The 16,627-nt window shown below is 40.0% G+C and overlaps 1 protein-coding gene across 1 annotated transcript in view; it reads right to left on the minus strand.

The window, feature by feature from the left end:
- MYO3B (myosin IIIB) overlaps nucleotides 1–16,627 on the minus strand; it is a 408,982-nt gene that overhangs the window by 242,226 nt on the left and 150,129 nt on the right. The window contains exons 8-10 of the mRNA XM_070476366.1: nucleotides 2,488–2,584; nucleotides 1,406–1,522; nucleotides 812–916 (exon numbers count right to left, since the gene is read on the minus strand). Of these exons, the coding sequence (XP_070332467.1) occupies nucleotides 812–916; nucleotides 1,406–1,522; nucleotides 2,488–2,584 (319 nt within the window). The remainder of the gene's footprint in view (nucleotides 1–811; nucleotides 917–1,405; nucleotides 1,523–2,487; nucleotides 2,585–16,627) is intronic.

Below are 16,627 nucleotides of genomic sequence, written 5' to 3' on the forward strand. Positions count from 1 at the left end.
TTTGTGCAGTTTTTACCCAATTCATCACAATTTCTTAGCAGCTAAACTGTGCGGTGCGTGACCATTATCAGCCTGTGTGCAGTGTTTCATACAAAAAGGATTGGACCATGAACTTTCTGAAACCTTCCTAGGAAAGAACTTAATTTCTGTCATTCTCCATCTTGTTTTTATTACAGTCATTACCATGTCATCAGTTTTGTGTTAGCTCTTTGTTCTCGTACTAGAATTATCTTATTATATTTTAGGGATTCCCTGATAGCTCAGTTGGAAAAGAACATGCCTGCAATGCAGGAGACCCCAGTTCAATATCTGGGTCAAGAAGATCTGCTGGAGAAGGGATAGGCTACCCACTCCAGAAATCTTAGGCTTCCCTTGTGACTCAGCTGGTAAGGAATCTGCCTGCAATGTGGGAGACCTGGGTTCGATCCTTGGGTTGGGAAGATCCCTTGGAGAAGGGAAAGGCTACCTACTCCAGTATTCTGGCCTAGATAATTCCATGGACTCTAGTCCATGGGGTGGGAAAGACTTGGACACAACTGAGCGAATTTCACCTTCCTCTATTATATTTTACCAGGGAAAATGAGTGTATTTGAGGAGGATGTCTCACATTTCTTGAAAAGGGTTTCTACATTCTCTTGTTCCTCTAGTTTATCACTACTCCTGTCCCACTGAGCTACTATTTCATTGCCTATTGCCTTGAGTCAGTATCAGCAACCAGAACGGCAAGTTTTTAGGAAAACTCAAGAGCCGCAAAGGAGGACAGAAAACATCCTATTGTGGGACTTGGTGGGGAGGACAGTTAAGTTCTTACCTGGTCTTTGCTGAAAGTAACCATGCATTGGTAAGCAGCATCTGCTGATGCAAATATGTGGGGGGGATTTGAGGCACGTTTCACCCCATGATACAGTCTGGAAAACTGAAAAACATTAACTTAAAGAACTCTTCTAATGTCCCAGTGCCCTTTGCCCATAAAACCAAGGCCTTGTCACTTTTCAGGGGAATTGTGGCATCAGGGAGGCTGTAGAGCAGAGGCTGACTTAAAATCCCAGCTCTTCACTTAGTGGCTCCGCAGCTCATTCAAGGACACTAACTTCACTATGTGGAATCTCCTCATGGCCAAATAGGCTTACTAATAGTACCCATCACGCAGGGTCATGACAAATAGCCAAGGTAACCCAATGCCCAGTCTACAGTAAACACTAATTGAATATTATTAACAATTGTTATCGTTACATCTTAACTTAAAAAGTCACCCCCAAAATGTATGAATTTTGTTGCATTATTATTTTCAGTTTGGGGCATGCCCACCCATGGTATTTTATTCTCACTTTTTCTCCCTTTTCATTTTTCCTTGAGATTTCAAATTTCCTGTTAAGGAGCCACATGCTCATAAAACATTCCTTACCTGTGGAGAATATATGCTTAGGTTCTGGAAGGGGTTTAAGGCAATTAAGATATCTCCAACATATGTGTAAATAAGTAAGTCCACATAACGCTTCTGCAGCTGATGAATAATTGTATCCTAAGAAGAAGATAAATAGTACTGAGAGTAAACATTATTTCTAGTCAAGGGAGAGATCCTAAAAATAACAACAAGTGTATTTTTACAAGAACAAGTTTCTCCAAAAGATTAAAATAGTCCATTTAAATCATACCCTATTGATTAGCACCCTAATGATCATAAATGCAGATATTCACCTTGAAAGAAGAAAAAATTAGGAATATGCTATTCAAAAGAATTCGGCCCATTTAGGACTTCCTAAAAAACACTGACATATCCGACAAAAATTGTGTTATTATGAAAAAACTGTTTGATCCCATCCAAATGTTCTATTCAGAATTCGATTTAATAGGCCATTCCTATTAATAAAGTACAGATAAACTGTAACTTCATTTCTCAAAGCATTACACTTAAAATTTATGTGGTGGGAATGTAGAATTGAACACTTTTATATCACACTTTAGTGATTCATACATTGCATTTAAGGGTCCCCAGAGTTAGAAACAGCAGAAGCAGGTCCAATGCAATTAACAGCTCTATTAAACATGCATATTTTAAATGGGGATTATCACAATTTTCAAATTTGGAATTCAAGCTATATTAGCTTCACTATTTCCCTAAATGAAGCTCTTCTTTATGAAGAATAAACAACTGTCTTAATTTAAGGGTTAAATTGCACCATTCTATAAACAGAAAATAATTTCAGCTGATATAAAAACATCTTTTAAGCCTGCAATATAAAAGCCTTCATGGGAAAACTCCAAATCCTTTTCTCTTCATCATTTAGGACATATAGGGGACTATAAATGAACACAGAACAACACGGGATCATAGTCACAGCAGCCAAACACCCTTGAGTTTCACCCCAAGGCTACACAAACAAAGTTTCAAGTGACCTTAGGAGAACATGGACTACAACAGAAAGATCAGACCAGTCATGTGAAACAAATGTCCTTGGTGAAAATTGCCTATTAAATATTTAGTACCTCATCCAGGACTTCCATATTGACCAAGTCATCCTCAAGGCAGTATTTTTCAGCATCTTCCACATGATAGGGTCTTTTGGTATGCATCCTTTCATGCCTAGAGTTTATCCAGAGAATATTAGTACTAAGGCAGTAAAAAATATAGCAGAAACTAGGCCACAAGAACAATTCAGCCACTGTCTTATCACACAACATGTTCAGAGACTTCAGAGAAGGGACAGGAAGAGCAAGCCTAGTCCAGACCCCCAGCCCTCTCTCATCACTGCAGAACTTCCAGGGGAAATGGGTGCTCCAGCACTCAAGACTTCCGTTGCGGTGAGGAGCACTGCCCATAGACTGTAGCACAACAGGCTTCCCTGTCCGTCACCAACTCCTGGAGTTTATTCAAACTCATGTCCATTGAGTCGGTGATATCATCTAACCATCTTAACCTCTGTTGTCCCCTTCTCTCCTGCCTTCAATCTTCCCCAGCATCAGGGTCTTTTCAAATGAGTCAGTTCTATGCTTCAGGTGGCCAAAGGATTGGAGTTTCAGCTTCAGCATCAGTCCCTCCAATGAATATTCATGACTGATTTCATTTAGGACTGACTGGTTTCATCTCCTTGCAGTCCAAGTGACTCTCAAGAGTCTTCTCCAACAGCACAATTCAAAAGCATCAATTCTTCAGTGCTCAGCTTTCTTTATAGTCCAACTCTCACATCCATACATGACTACTGGAAAAACCATAGCTTTGACTAGATGGACCTTTGTTGGCAAAGTAATATCTCTGCTTTTTAGTATGCTGTCTAGGTTGGTCATAGCTTTTCTTCCAAGGAGCAAGTGTCTTTTAATTTCAAGACTACAGTCACCATCTGCAGTCATTTTGGAGCCCCCCAAAATAAAGTCCCTTACTGTTTCCACTGTTTCCCCATCTATTTGCCATGAAGTGATGGGACCAGATGCTATGATCTTAGTTTTCTGAATGTTCAGTTTTAAGCCAACTTTTTCACTCTCGTCTTTCACTTTCATCTACAGGCTCTTTAGTTCTTCTTCACTTTCTGCCATAAGGGCCGTGTCACCTGCATATCTGAGGTTATTGATATTTCTCCTGGCAATCTTGATTCCAGCTTGTGCTTCATCTAGCCCAGCGTTTCTCATGATGTACTCTGCATATAAGTTAAATAAGCAGGTGACAATATACAGCCTTGTCATACTCCTTTCCGGATTAGGAACCAGTCTGTTGTTCCATGTCCAGTTCTAACTATTTTTTCTTGACCTCCATACAGAGTTCTCAGAAGGCAGATCAGGTGGTCTGGTATTTCCATCTCTAAGAATTTTCCACAGTTTGTTGTGATCCACATGGTCAAAGGCTTTGGCATAGTCAATGAAGCAGAAGTAGATGTTTTTCTGGAACTCTCTTGCTTTTTTGATGATCCAGTGGATGTTGGCAATTTGATCTCTAGCTCCTCTGCCTTTTCTAAATGCAGCTTGAACATCAGGAAGTTCACGGTTCGTGTATTGTTGAAGCTTGGCTTGGAGAATCTTGAGCATTACTTTGCTAGCATGTGAGATGAATGTAACTGTGCAGTAGTCTGAACATTCTTTGGCATTGCCTTTCTTTGGGATTGGAATGAAAACTGACCTATTCCAGTCCTGTGGCCACTGCTGAGTTTTCCAAAATTGCTAGCATATTGACTGCATCCCCTTTCCTGAATGACCACTATTTGGTGGGTATTCTTTCTGTCTATTTAAAAATACTGGTCATATACCGATATGTATTCATGAACAACACAGAGATTTTATACGTTTAGTTATAAAAATGATATCATACTGTTGGTTTCATTCTGCAAATTTACTTTTTTTTCATTCAACATCAGGATCCCCCTCACCTCCCTCTATATACATCTAGAGAAAAAGAGAGTGAAAGAGAGCTGTGATGATAGAGGGTATAAAAGATAATAGAAATAGACAGACACACATACACACACATACATAGAGACAGAGAGAGACAAGAAACAATGGGGAGAGAGAAAGAGAAAGATAGTGAGTGACCAAGTATCACATTAATCATGGGGTAATATTACATCATATAAATATATGCCAATTTCTTTAGCCAGTCTTATATTGATCAGCATTTAGGCTGATTCCAGCTTTTTACTATTATAAACAAAACAGCACTCAGTATCTTTATCTGCATCCCCTTGCATATATTTGTGAGATTTTCTCTAAGGGCTGTTGCTCCCCAGGCATTTAAAAACTCCCTGCCTATTAAATTAAAAGTTACTTCCTGATCCCTATTATTGATAGATTTGAGGAAGGAATATTTTAAGCATGGTATTAGTCATCTCAAGTACTAGAACCAATTTTGCTGCTAATTCATATAAAGCTCCAAAGTAGATGAAACTTAATTTTACTTAATAAAGTCAAATTTATAACCTGAGCATTTAAAAGTTGTTATTAAACAGAACAGTTTATTCATCTCTATTCTTATCATATTAGTGATATGAAAGAAAAATCATTGGTTTGGAAAACAGCTTTTTATAAAAACTCAGAGCTGCTTCTATCTAGCCACTTTGCTAAATAAAAAAGGAAGAAGGTCCATATTTCTGGCCAAATCCTATTCACATAAAGCCCAGTCACTTTTATCCCTTAAAGTTCATCATAAAACCAAATACTGTAACATATTTTTAGTAAGCTAATTAAATTCTCATAATTAATTCAGCTAGTTTATCTCCTTCCTAAATTTATAGCTTGCAATCATATGAAATAGGTTACGTTAGAGTTTATTTAAAGCATCTTTTAACAAAGAAAGTCAGGAATTTAATAACAAAGAAAGTCAGCCCTGGTTCCAGAGCAGGGACTCTCCATTCTCTCTCTGTACTGAATGCAAGTAAATATGATTGACACAATGCTTCGTGTTCTGAGAGATACACGGTAACAGGCTGACTAAGGGAATCAGAATTCAAAATATCACTGAATGAAATGGCAAGTTTCCTAGGAATTTTTTCTCCCAGTAACTCCTGACCTGAACTTGAAGTCAGCCTGATCTGCACACAAGGATGTCAATCTTCACACTGTGTGGCATTTTTATAATCAACTAAAAATGGAAGCACTGACAAACCTCAGTTGCAGTATCACAAATAAACTCTACTACAAAGTCCTGACTTTAACTATGAACATGTACAATGCAATATTGAAAGACTGAAACTATTATCTTCTGAACTCATAGAGTTAATCTATATGCCAATCTATCTGTCTCACAGATTTAACCTCCAGGAATTATGCAGATGCTATCTGCAAATATGAAATTTGATTCTCATAAAATCTCCAGTAATATTTTATAAACAAAAAACTTTTAAAAGATTTAACCTGCTGTCATTAGCATGTATGACCTTTCCTCATGTGTATAAGCAATTAACTTTCCTAGAATTATTTGCTCCCAAAATTGAAACTAGCAATCTAGAAGTTGATGTAGATGCAAGGTATTTCCATTCTGATAAAGGCCAGTTCATTTTCTCAACCAGGGGAAAAAACATGTGCCAGCCCTATCTCTATCTTCCTCAACTAGTGTTCTTTTGAAACTGCTACCTGCTTCATTTTCCTGCTTTGGATACAGGAAAAGTTTAGAGAGCATAAAGAGAAAAAATTATTTACTCCAATTTTTATATTTTAAAATTGACATTATCCTAGATTACATATTTATTCAAAGTGTAACACGGTTTTATATTTGTGCATTTTTAGTTGAAATTAATAAAAATAAATTTGGTTTAATGTTTTTACAGTTTTCTTGAGTTAAATAATTTGTTGTCACTGGTTAACAGATGACACCACCCTTATGGCAGAAAACAAAGAAAACTAAAGAGCCTCTTGATGAAAGTGAAGGATGAGAGTGAAAAAGTTGGCTTAAAACTCAACATTCAGAAAACTAATATTATGGCATCTGGCTCCATCACTTCACAGCAAATAGATAGGAAAACAGTGGAAACAGAGACAGACTATTTGGGGGGGGGGGGGGCTCCAAAATGACTGCAGATGGTGACAGCAGCCATGAAATTGAAAGACGCTTGCTCCTTGGAAGAAAAGCTATGACCAACCTAGACAGCATATTAAAAAGCAGAGACATTACTTTGTTGTTGTTGTTGTTTTCATTTATTTTTATTAGTTGGAGGCTAATTACTTTACAATATTGTAGTGGTTTTTGCCATATATTGACATGAATCAGCAATGGATTTACATGTATTCCCCATCCCGATCCCCCCTCCCACCTCCCTCCCCCTCCCATCCCTCTGGGTCTTCCCAGTGCACCAGCCCTGAGCACTTGAAGAGACATTACTTTGCCAACAAAGGTCTGTCTAGTCAAAGCTATGGTTTTTCCAGTAGTCATGTATGGATATGAGAGTTGGACCATAAAGAAAGCTGAGCACGGAAGAATTGATGCTTTTGAATTGTGGTGTTGGAGAAGACTCTTGAGAGTCCCTTGGACTGCAAGGAGATCCAACCAGTCCATCCTAAAGGAAATCAGTCCTGAATATTAATTGGAAGGACTGATGCTGAAGCTGAAACTCCAATCCTTTGGCCACTTGAAGCATAAAACTAACTCATTTGAAAAGACCCTGATGCTGGGGAAGATTGAAGGCGGGAGGAGGAGACAACAGAGGGTAAGATGGTTGTATGGCATCACCGACTCAATGAACATGAGTTTGAGTAAACTCCAGGAGTTGGCAATGGACAGGGAAGCCTGGTGTGCTGCAGTCCATGGGGTCACAAAGAGTCGGACACAACAGAGCAACTGAACTGAACTGGTCAACTTAAAATTTCCTTTAAATTCAAATGCTCCACCTAGTGCCTTACTTGAGAATAGCATCTATTATCAATTGTTGAACGCTTCCTTATTTAATGTGAAAATTACAGATTTCCAACTGTATCCAACTCTGGATCTAGTATTCCAAAGCTTAGAGGGATGGAGAGATAGTAAATGGTGGATAAAGTAAACAAAGGACTTCCCTGCTGGCTCAGATGGTAAAGCATCTGCCTGCAATGTGGGAGACCTGGGTTCAATCCCTGGGTCGGGAAGATCTCCTGGAGAAGGAAGTGGCAACCCACCCCAGTATTCTTGCCTGGAAATTCCATGGATGGAGGAGTCTGGTAGGCTACAGTCCATGGGATCGCAAAGAGTCAAACACGACTGAGCAATTTCACTAAAGTAAGCAAAAGGTATTCTATTAAACTAAGAGTTACGGTAAGGAATTACAGTTTTGATGATTTAGAAGATATTTTCAAAATTCAGTTTTTTGCCAGATTTTCTATTCGTTTTTATGAAGCCCTAAGTGCATTGTCTGCCACGCCTGGATTTCCAGATAAATGGTGTTTTGGGGTTAAAGCTTACAGAAGATGAGACTCAAAGCTCTGGTTTAGGCTGGTTCTCAGAGTTTGGGTTTCGTGTGGTAGTGGGAGAGGCAGTGGTGAGTAGGGTTGACCTAAGGATTCAGGGTTCAGGAAAAGAGGATACTGCTATCTGAGTCCCCAACTCAAGCAAGGTGGGAATGAGTGAAAGTCTGAAACATCAAGTCTAAGGAAATAATCACTGGATCTGAAGAGTGGGTGAGCCAGAGCCAGAGGTAGAGGCTAGGAACTTCTCTAAAACAAGGGTGGGCACAAATTGGACACAGGATGGAGGGATTTTTTGGAATGCCTTAGGTCCAGCTCATGAAGAGGAAAGGAGCTGTAGAGAGTATGAAGCTAATTCAGACACTGAGAGAATAAACCCTGGAGTGCTGTTGCCATCACTATAATTTAATCTCTATATCTGTATTAGGTTAAAACCATTTCTGCGTGCTCTCTTTAATATCTCATCACTGACCTGTGGACTTATTTATTTGAGCTGTGGGCCCTATGAACAATATTGATAATATAACATATATTATGTCTAAAAGTGACTACTTAAACCCTTAGCCTGTTCCTGTCCATCAACATGGAAGCAGTAACTTCCATGTAGGTAGGCCTAACAGGGCTGCAAGAGCTTCACATAGGTGTGGCAGGATACATTCTTCCCTCCACCCCAACTATGTAAAAAAACAAAGTGATAGAAGGAAGGCCTCTAAATTCCAACTGAAGAGTAGGAAGGAAACAAAATCTTTTAGCCTAATAACGACAGGGAGTATGCTAGTTAGAGGTTAAACTTTGCAGTGAAAAATGCCTGGTTGTCTTTTAGACAGCTGTCCTGTGACAGGATGACCACTGGGAAGGCCACCTCTACCTCCACCCCTCCCCACTCAGGATCAGAGCCCTACCCTCCATCCAAGAGAGGAACCAGTAGAAGTGAAAAATGACTAACCCTCTCATCAGATTCCAGATAAGTAAGTAAAATCTGTTGGGGGTGGAGAAGAAAATGAGTAAGGGAGAGGCTTGGACTCAAAGAGGTGGTCCTCAAGAGTCTAACGCAAAGATTCTGTGGCTATATACAAAGCTCAGGGACATGCTGACAATTTGGATACATTTAGAGAAACCTTTCCTTTATCATCACATTCAGTGGATCTCTCATAGAGTAAGGAAAATGTTACTCAAAGTGGGGATAGAGTACTATTACTCCAACAAAGACAGTAATGTTGAATATTTCTTCCAAGTCATTATTTCCATTTCAGTATATCTTCTGATAACAGGATGGATGAAAGAAACTTTTGACTATAGTTATTTAATCATGGACCTAGCATGAGAAAAATAATGGCAGACCATCTAAGTGTACCATTATTTCTTGGTACACCTAGAGGGCATGGTAACCCATTCTAGTATTCCTGCCTGGAGAATCCCCACGGAGAGAGGAACCTGGCAGGTCCTCATGTGTCCATGAGGTCACAAAGAGTCGGAAACAACTGAGTGACTTAGCACATCTAGGTGTAACTCCATCCTGTTGTTGTTTAGTTGCTAAATTGTGTCTGACTCTTCTGTGACCCAACAGGAAACAGGAGATGGCAAGAGTGAACATTGACATTTTAGGAGTCAGAGAACTAAAATGGACTGGAATGGGTGAATTTAACTCAGATGACTACTTACTGTGGGCAAGAATCCCTTAGAAGAAATGGAGTAGCTATCATAGTAAAAAAAAAAAAAAAAGTCTGATGCAGTACTTGGATGCAATCTCAAAAACAACAGAATGATCTGTTTGTTTCCAAGGCAAACCGTTCAATATCACAGTAATCCAAGTCTATGCCCTGACCAGTAACGCTGAAGAAGCTGAAGTTGAAAGTTTCCATGAAGACCGACAATCTAGAACTAACACCCAAAAGAGATATGCTTTTCATTATAGGGGATTGAAATGCAAAAGTAGGAAGTCAAGAGACACCTGAAGTAACAGGCAAATTTGGCCTTGGAGTACAGAAAATGAAGCAGGGCAAAGGCTAATAAGAGTTTTGCCAAAAGAAAGCACTGGTCATAGCAAACACCCTCTTCCAACAACACAAGAGAAGACTCCCATACATGGACATCACTAGATGGTCAATACCAACATCAGATTGATTATATTCTTTACAGCCAAAGATGGAGAAGTTCTATACAGGCAGCAAAAACAAGACTGGGAGCTGACTGTAGCACAGACCATGAACTCCTTATTGCCAAATTCAGACTTAAATTGAAGAAAGTAGGAAAATCACTAGACCATTCAGGTATGACCTAAATCAAATCCCTGATGATTATACAGTGGAAGTGACAAATAGATTTAAGGGATTAGATCTGATACAGAGTGCTTGAAGATCTAAGGACAGAGGTTCATGACATTGTACAGGAGGCAGGGATCAAGACCATCCCTAAGAAAAAGCAATGCAAAAAGGCAAAATGGTTGTCTGAGGAGGCTTTACAAATAGCTGTGAATAGAAGAGAAGCAAAAGACAAAGGAGAAAAGGAAAAATATTCCCATTTGAATGCAGAGTTCCAAAGAATAGCAAGGAGAGATAAGAAAGCCTTCCTCAGCAATCAGTGCAAAGAAATAGAGGAAAACAACAGAATGGGTAAGTCTAGAGATCTCTTCAAGAAAATTAGAGGTAACAAGGGAACATTTCATGCAAAGATGGGAACAATAAAGGACAGAAATGGTATGGACCTAACATAAGAAGAAGATATTAAGAAGAGGTGGTAAGAACACATAGAAGAACTATACTAAAAAGATCTTCAGGACCCAGATAAAACAATGGTGTGATCACCAACCTAGAGTCAGACATCCTGGAATGCAAAGTCAAGTGGGCCTTAGGAAGCATCACCACCAACAAAGCTAGTGGAGGTGATGGAATTTCAGTTGAGCTATTTCAAATCCTAAAAGGTGATGCTGTGACAGTGCTGCACTCAATATGCTGGCATATTTGGAAAACTCAGCAGTGGCCACAGGACTGGGAAAGTTCAGTTTTCATTCCTATCCCAAAGAAAGGCAATGCTAAAGAATGCTCAAACTACCACACAACTGCATTTATCTCACACGCTAGTAAAGTAATGCTCAAAACTCTCCAAGCCAGGCTTCAACAGTACGTGAACTGTGAACTTCCAGATGTTCAAGCTGAACTTCAAAAATGCAGAGGAACCAGAGATCAAATTGCCAACATCCACTGGATCATTGAAAAAGCAAAAGAGTTCCAGAGAAACATCTACTTCTGTTTTATTGACTATGCCAAAGCCTTTGATTGTGAGGACCACAACAAACTCTGGAAAATTATTAAAGAGAGGGGAATACCAGACCAACTGAACTGCCTCTTGAGAAACCTGTATGCAGGTCAGGAAGTAACAGTTAGAACTGGACATGGAACAACAGATTGGTTCCATATTGGGAAAGGAGTACGTCAAGGCTGTGTATTGTCACCCTGCTTATTTAATTTATATGCAGAGTACATCATGAGCAACGCTGGGCTGGAGGAAGCACAAGCTGGAATCAAGATTTCTGGGAGAAATATCAATAACCTCAGATATGCAGATGACATCACCCTTATGGCAGAAAGTGAAGAAGAGCCAAAGAGTCTCCTGTTGAAAGTGAAAGATGAGAGTGAAAAAATTGGCTTAAAACTCAATATTCAGAAAACTAAGATCATGGCATCTGGTCCCATCACTTCATGGCAAATAGATGGGGAAACATGGAATCAGTAAGGGACTTTATTTTGGGGGGCTCCAAAATGACTGCAGATGGTGACTGCAGTCTTGAAATTAAAAGATGCTTGCTCCTTGGAAAAAAAGCTATGACTAACCTAGACAGCATACTAAAAAGCAGAGATATTACTTTGCCAACAAAGGTCCATCTAGTCAAAGCTATGGTTTTTCCAGTAGTCATGTATGGATGTGAGAGTTGGACCATAAAGAAAGCTGAGCACTGAAGAATTGATGCTTTTGAATTGTGGTGTTGGAGAAGACTCTTGAGAGTCACTTGGACTGCAAGGAGATCCAACCAGTCCATCCTAAAGGAAATCAGTCCTGAATATTCATTGGAGGGACTAATGTTGAAGCTGATACTCCAATTCTTTGGCCACCTGATGGGAAGAACTGACTCATTTGAAAAAACCCTGATGCTAGGAAAGATTGAAGGCAGGAGGAGAAGGGGATGACAGAGGATGGGATGGCTGGATGGCATCACCGTCTCAATGGACATGAGTTTGAATAAACTCCAGGAGTTGGCGATGGACAGGGAGGCCCAGTGTGCTACAGTCCACGGAATAGCAAAGAATCAGACGTGACTGAACAACTGAACTGAGCTGAACTGGACTACAGCCCACCATGGTCCTCTGTCTACCAAATTTCCCAGGCAAGAGTACTGGAGTGCGTTGTCATTTCCTTCTCCAGGGGATATTCCTGGCTCAGGGATGAAACACAAGTGTTCTGCTTGGCAGGCAGATTCTTTACTACTGAGTCATCTGGGAAGCCCCATACCGTCCTACTGAGAGCCAAATATGAATGAAGTTACCACCTAGATAACTTTAAGTACATGAGTTCTATCTTGATCTGAAATTTAAGCTTGTATCTATCAAATAAACATTATAATACAAAGATTAAAAAATAAAAGAATTAGTTGGGTAGAAATCTCTAAAGTATCGCCCCATGTTTTCATTTAAACATAGTTTTGACCATAATTCCAATAAATCAGCATCTTATCAATTATATTAAATGAATTTTATATAGCTACCTTCTCCAGGCAGTAAGAATCAGTGACAGCAGCAGAAAATTAAACATCAATTCACTTAGTTATAGACAGACAGATAGAGACAGATATGCTGTTCAGTTGTGTCTGACTCTTTGCAACCCCATGGACTGCAGCATGGCAGGCTTCCCTGTCCTTCACCATCTCCCAAAGCTTGCTCAAACTCATGTCCATTGAGTTGGTGATGCCATCCAACCATCTCATCCTCTGTTGTGTCCTTCTCCTCCTGCCTTCAATCTTTCCCACTATCAGGGTCTTTTCTAAAAAGTTGGCTCTTCACAACAGGTGGAAAAGTATTAGAGCTTCAGCATCAGTCCTTCCAATGAATATTCAGGACTGATTTCCTTTAGGATTGACTTGTTTGATCTCCTTGCAGTCCAAGGGAGTCTCAAGAGTCACAGTTCAAAAGCATCAATTCTTTGACACTCAGCCTTCTTTACGGTATGGATTTGTTTCTTGTCTCTTAGGAAAATCCTTAACCTCCTATGTGTCAATCATCTTCAGCACTTGATGAAGCAATCATTCAAAATTCGTGATTTACACAGGAGTCCAAGAAATCAATAGTGTATATGTATATGTGTGTGTGTGTGTGTGTGTGTATGTGTGTGTGTGTGTGTGTGTGTGTGTATATATGGCGTTACATGTTTACAGGTAAAAGAGAAAGCAAGTAAGTAAGACTTACTGGGAAAACCTCAGCAGTTAAGTGGTGAAGTAAATATCTGTTTTTAAAGGTCATTGCTGCTGTTTGAAAAGAAATCAGAAAAGTTGAGGTCATTGTTTTAATCATTGTTCTAAAGCCTTAGGCAAATTGCAAGGGTATAATCAAAATCCATTAAACAGAACAGGAAACAACCAGCAACTTAACTGCTCTGCCAAGTAATACTTGGTAATAGACCCTTGGCATTTGAGGGTTTAACATTTGTGGTTTCAGCTAATCCCAAACCATCCACTAGGGAAGGAACAACATGCTGGATTTTGCGATTTTCCTGAGGCCAGAAGTTGAATCCACAATGGGAGGTTGGGAGGTGGGAGAAGGTTGGGTCACAGCACAGCCAACCATTGCTTTCCCTGCCTCCACTCCCACTGCAGACAGTGGTTTTTACTCTTCTCCCACTAACCCTTGTGAAGTGTTTTTTAATAATTCATGTCTTCTCTAACTTTGATAGTGACAGGACACACCAGATGATATTGATGAATTCAGGGATTTCCAGAAGTGAGTTGGGGGAAAAGCCCTTTTGAAAGTCAAAGAAATGGGAGCTGATGTAAAGGAAATGGCCAAATTGTTTCACAGAATCCTTGACAGCTGAAGTAAAAACGTAGCTGTAAACCGTTGTTCATGGAATATCAGGGTTATTAACCTCCTTCAAGAGAGAGTCAGCCTTGGATACATAACCTCTCTACTGTTCCTGAATTCAACATATACTACAGCAAAATTATAAATTACTGGAAAAACTTAAATTCCAATAGTTTCACTCATTTAATCAGCATCAAGAACTGGTATCAAATCTCAGATAGCACAACATAATGTGAAGTCGGAATGTATCAGTCTAGCTGTCCCCCAAAACTGTACCATTCAGAAGAGCTAGAATGCTTAGACCAGGAAAGAGCATCTGGGGCCTCATCACTTAAGCCCTTTTTTTATTCTGTGAATGAAAAATACTGCCTGCTTTATCAGTGAACAAAGGATGTTGCAGCCATCAAGCCATCACATTACAACCTCACTGATGGTGAGCTCTGAGGGAATTCAGGATGGAAACTGGATGCCTGATGCCCACCATTTAGCAGTCAACTGCTCCAGCTACCCTAGATGGTGCACCCCAAGGAGACACAGAATGGGAAAGCACAGGATGCTGGCCCCAGATAGCTAAGGTGCATATCAAAGGAATGATTCCAGGGAGCCCACAATCTTGTATCTTCCCATACATAGAGAAGCGCTAAATTCCTTAACTTGAGATATCTGGTTTTCTTTAATTAACTGTAATCTTTGGATGTTCTGACCATTTGGTCTTCGTTGCAAAAAAAAAGAAAAAAACTTCTACATATCCTGGATCCACACCTTGCCTCTTTGGAGCAGTTCCCCAGAGTTACCTGAGATGCTGTGTCCCAGGCTTAAGTCCCCAGTTTTGTCCACCAAGTAAAACATAACTCTCAATTTTTAGGTTGTACATCTTTTTTCAGTTGACAATATACAGTACAGCTTCTGCTCTATTGTGAATAAGCCCCCCATGATTCCTAACCTCACTCCTAAATATTCATCTTATTTCCTCATCACAGCTGGAATGGACCATTTCCCTATAACATTCCTGTTTGCCCCTGCCCCACCTTCTATCCACTTACAGTGAGGGAATGGGGGAAAGGAGCGTCTTCCTTGCTCCCCTCTGCCTCTTTCCATCCAGTGTTCTCCCTGACCAGTCTCTCTCTTTTAAATAGTTCACATAACACTCTTGGGTCATCTTCTCCAGCACTTGACCCCCATTTTCCTTTCTCTCTACTCCTTCTCCTGATACCAGGCTTTGGTTTTCCCATACTCTACCAATCACTCCTTGTTCTACTCTTTCCCCCCTTCTCACTACTGCACTTGACTAGTCTTTTGCAGACCTGACCCCATTCCAGGCATTAAATACATTGGTCTTGTCTTGATTTTAATTTAAAAAATTTGGAAGTCAACACTATCTTATCATTGAGACAAGAGCTGGGACTTTATTTTTGGGGGCTCCAAAATCACTGCAGATGGTGACTGCAGCCATGAAAAAAAGATGCTTGCTCCTTGGAAGAAAAGTTATGACAAACCTAGACCACTTATTAAAAAGCAGAGACATTACTTTGCCAACAAAGGTCTGTCTAGTCAAAGCTATGGTTTTTCCAGTAATCCTATATGGATGTGAGAGTTGGACTATAAGGAAAGCTGAGTGCTGAAGAAGTGATGCTTTTGAACTGCTTTTTGAACTGCTGGAGAAGACTCTTGAGAGTCCCTTGGACAGCAAGGAAATCCAACCAGTCTGTCCTAAAGGAAATCAGTCCTGAATATTAATTGGAAGGACTGATGCTGAAGCCGAAATTACAATCCTTTGGCCACCTGATGGGAAGAACTGACTCATTTGAAAAGACCCTGATGCTGGGAAAGATTGAAGGCAGAAGAGAAGGGACGACAGAGGATGAGATGGTTGGATGGCATCACCAACTCAATGGACATGAGTTTGAGTAAACTCAGGGAGTTGGTGATGGACGGGGAGGCCTGGCATGCTGCAGTCCGTGGGGTTGCAAAGAGTCAGACACGACTGAGTGGCCAAACTGAACCAATCACTTTGTTAATTCTTTTCACATTGTGATTTCAAGAGTCTTCTTTGTTGATTCTTTAAAAATTTTTATTTCTCCTCTACTGGAGTTGTCCACAATTGTGCTGTGACTAGTTCCCAGTAATCTCTCAAAGGTTCCTGAGAACTCAGCTCTACTATCTCTTTTCTCACCATCCTTTCACTGCATCTGCTCTTTGTCTTCATTGTAACTGCCAGTCCCCAGACCCAGACGCATGTTCAAAGTCAATAAGCCACTCTGGCTTCACTTTTCTTCCACATTCCCAAAAGACCTCAGGGATACACTCCTACTCAGATTCTTTTGCCCCCATGTCCGTCCATAATGTCTACCCAAGCCAGTCTCCAACCTGAAGAAGACCACAGTATCTGCTTTGTCTCCTCCTGCTCTTGTGGCTAAGAATTGCTAGAGTTGATAGATGGAAAAGGTGACAATGTTAATGGTACAATTTTACAGAGGTTCTAATGCCAAATGGTCTCCTGAATGTTCTACATGCATTATCTTAAACACTGATTAATTCTACTAAAATACATTGCTATTTGATGAAGTTCCACCTGGGTTTTCTGTGCTATTGAGTAATAGTTACATCCATCTTTAATAAATTCTTTATCATATTTGTCATATTGGCTATTTCAAAGATTTAACACTTCCCTGGAGCCCACAGCCCATTTCCAACTTTGAGAGCAC

Source organism: Odocoileus virginianus, chromosome 13 (genome assembly GCF_023699985.2).
Source record: "Odocoileus virginianus isolate 20LAN1187 ecotype Illinois chromosome 13, Ovbor_1.2, whole genome shotgun sequence".
NCBI lineage: Eukaryota > Metazoa > Chordata > Mammalia > Artiodactyla > Cervidae > Odocoileus > Odocoileus virginianus.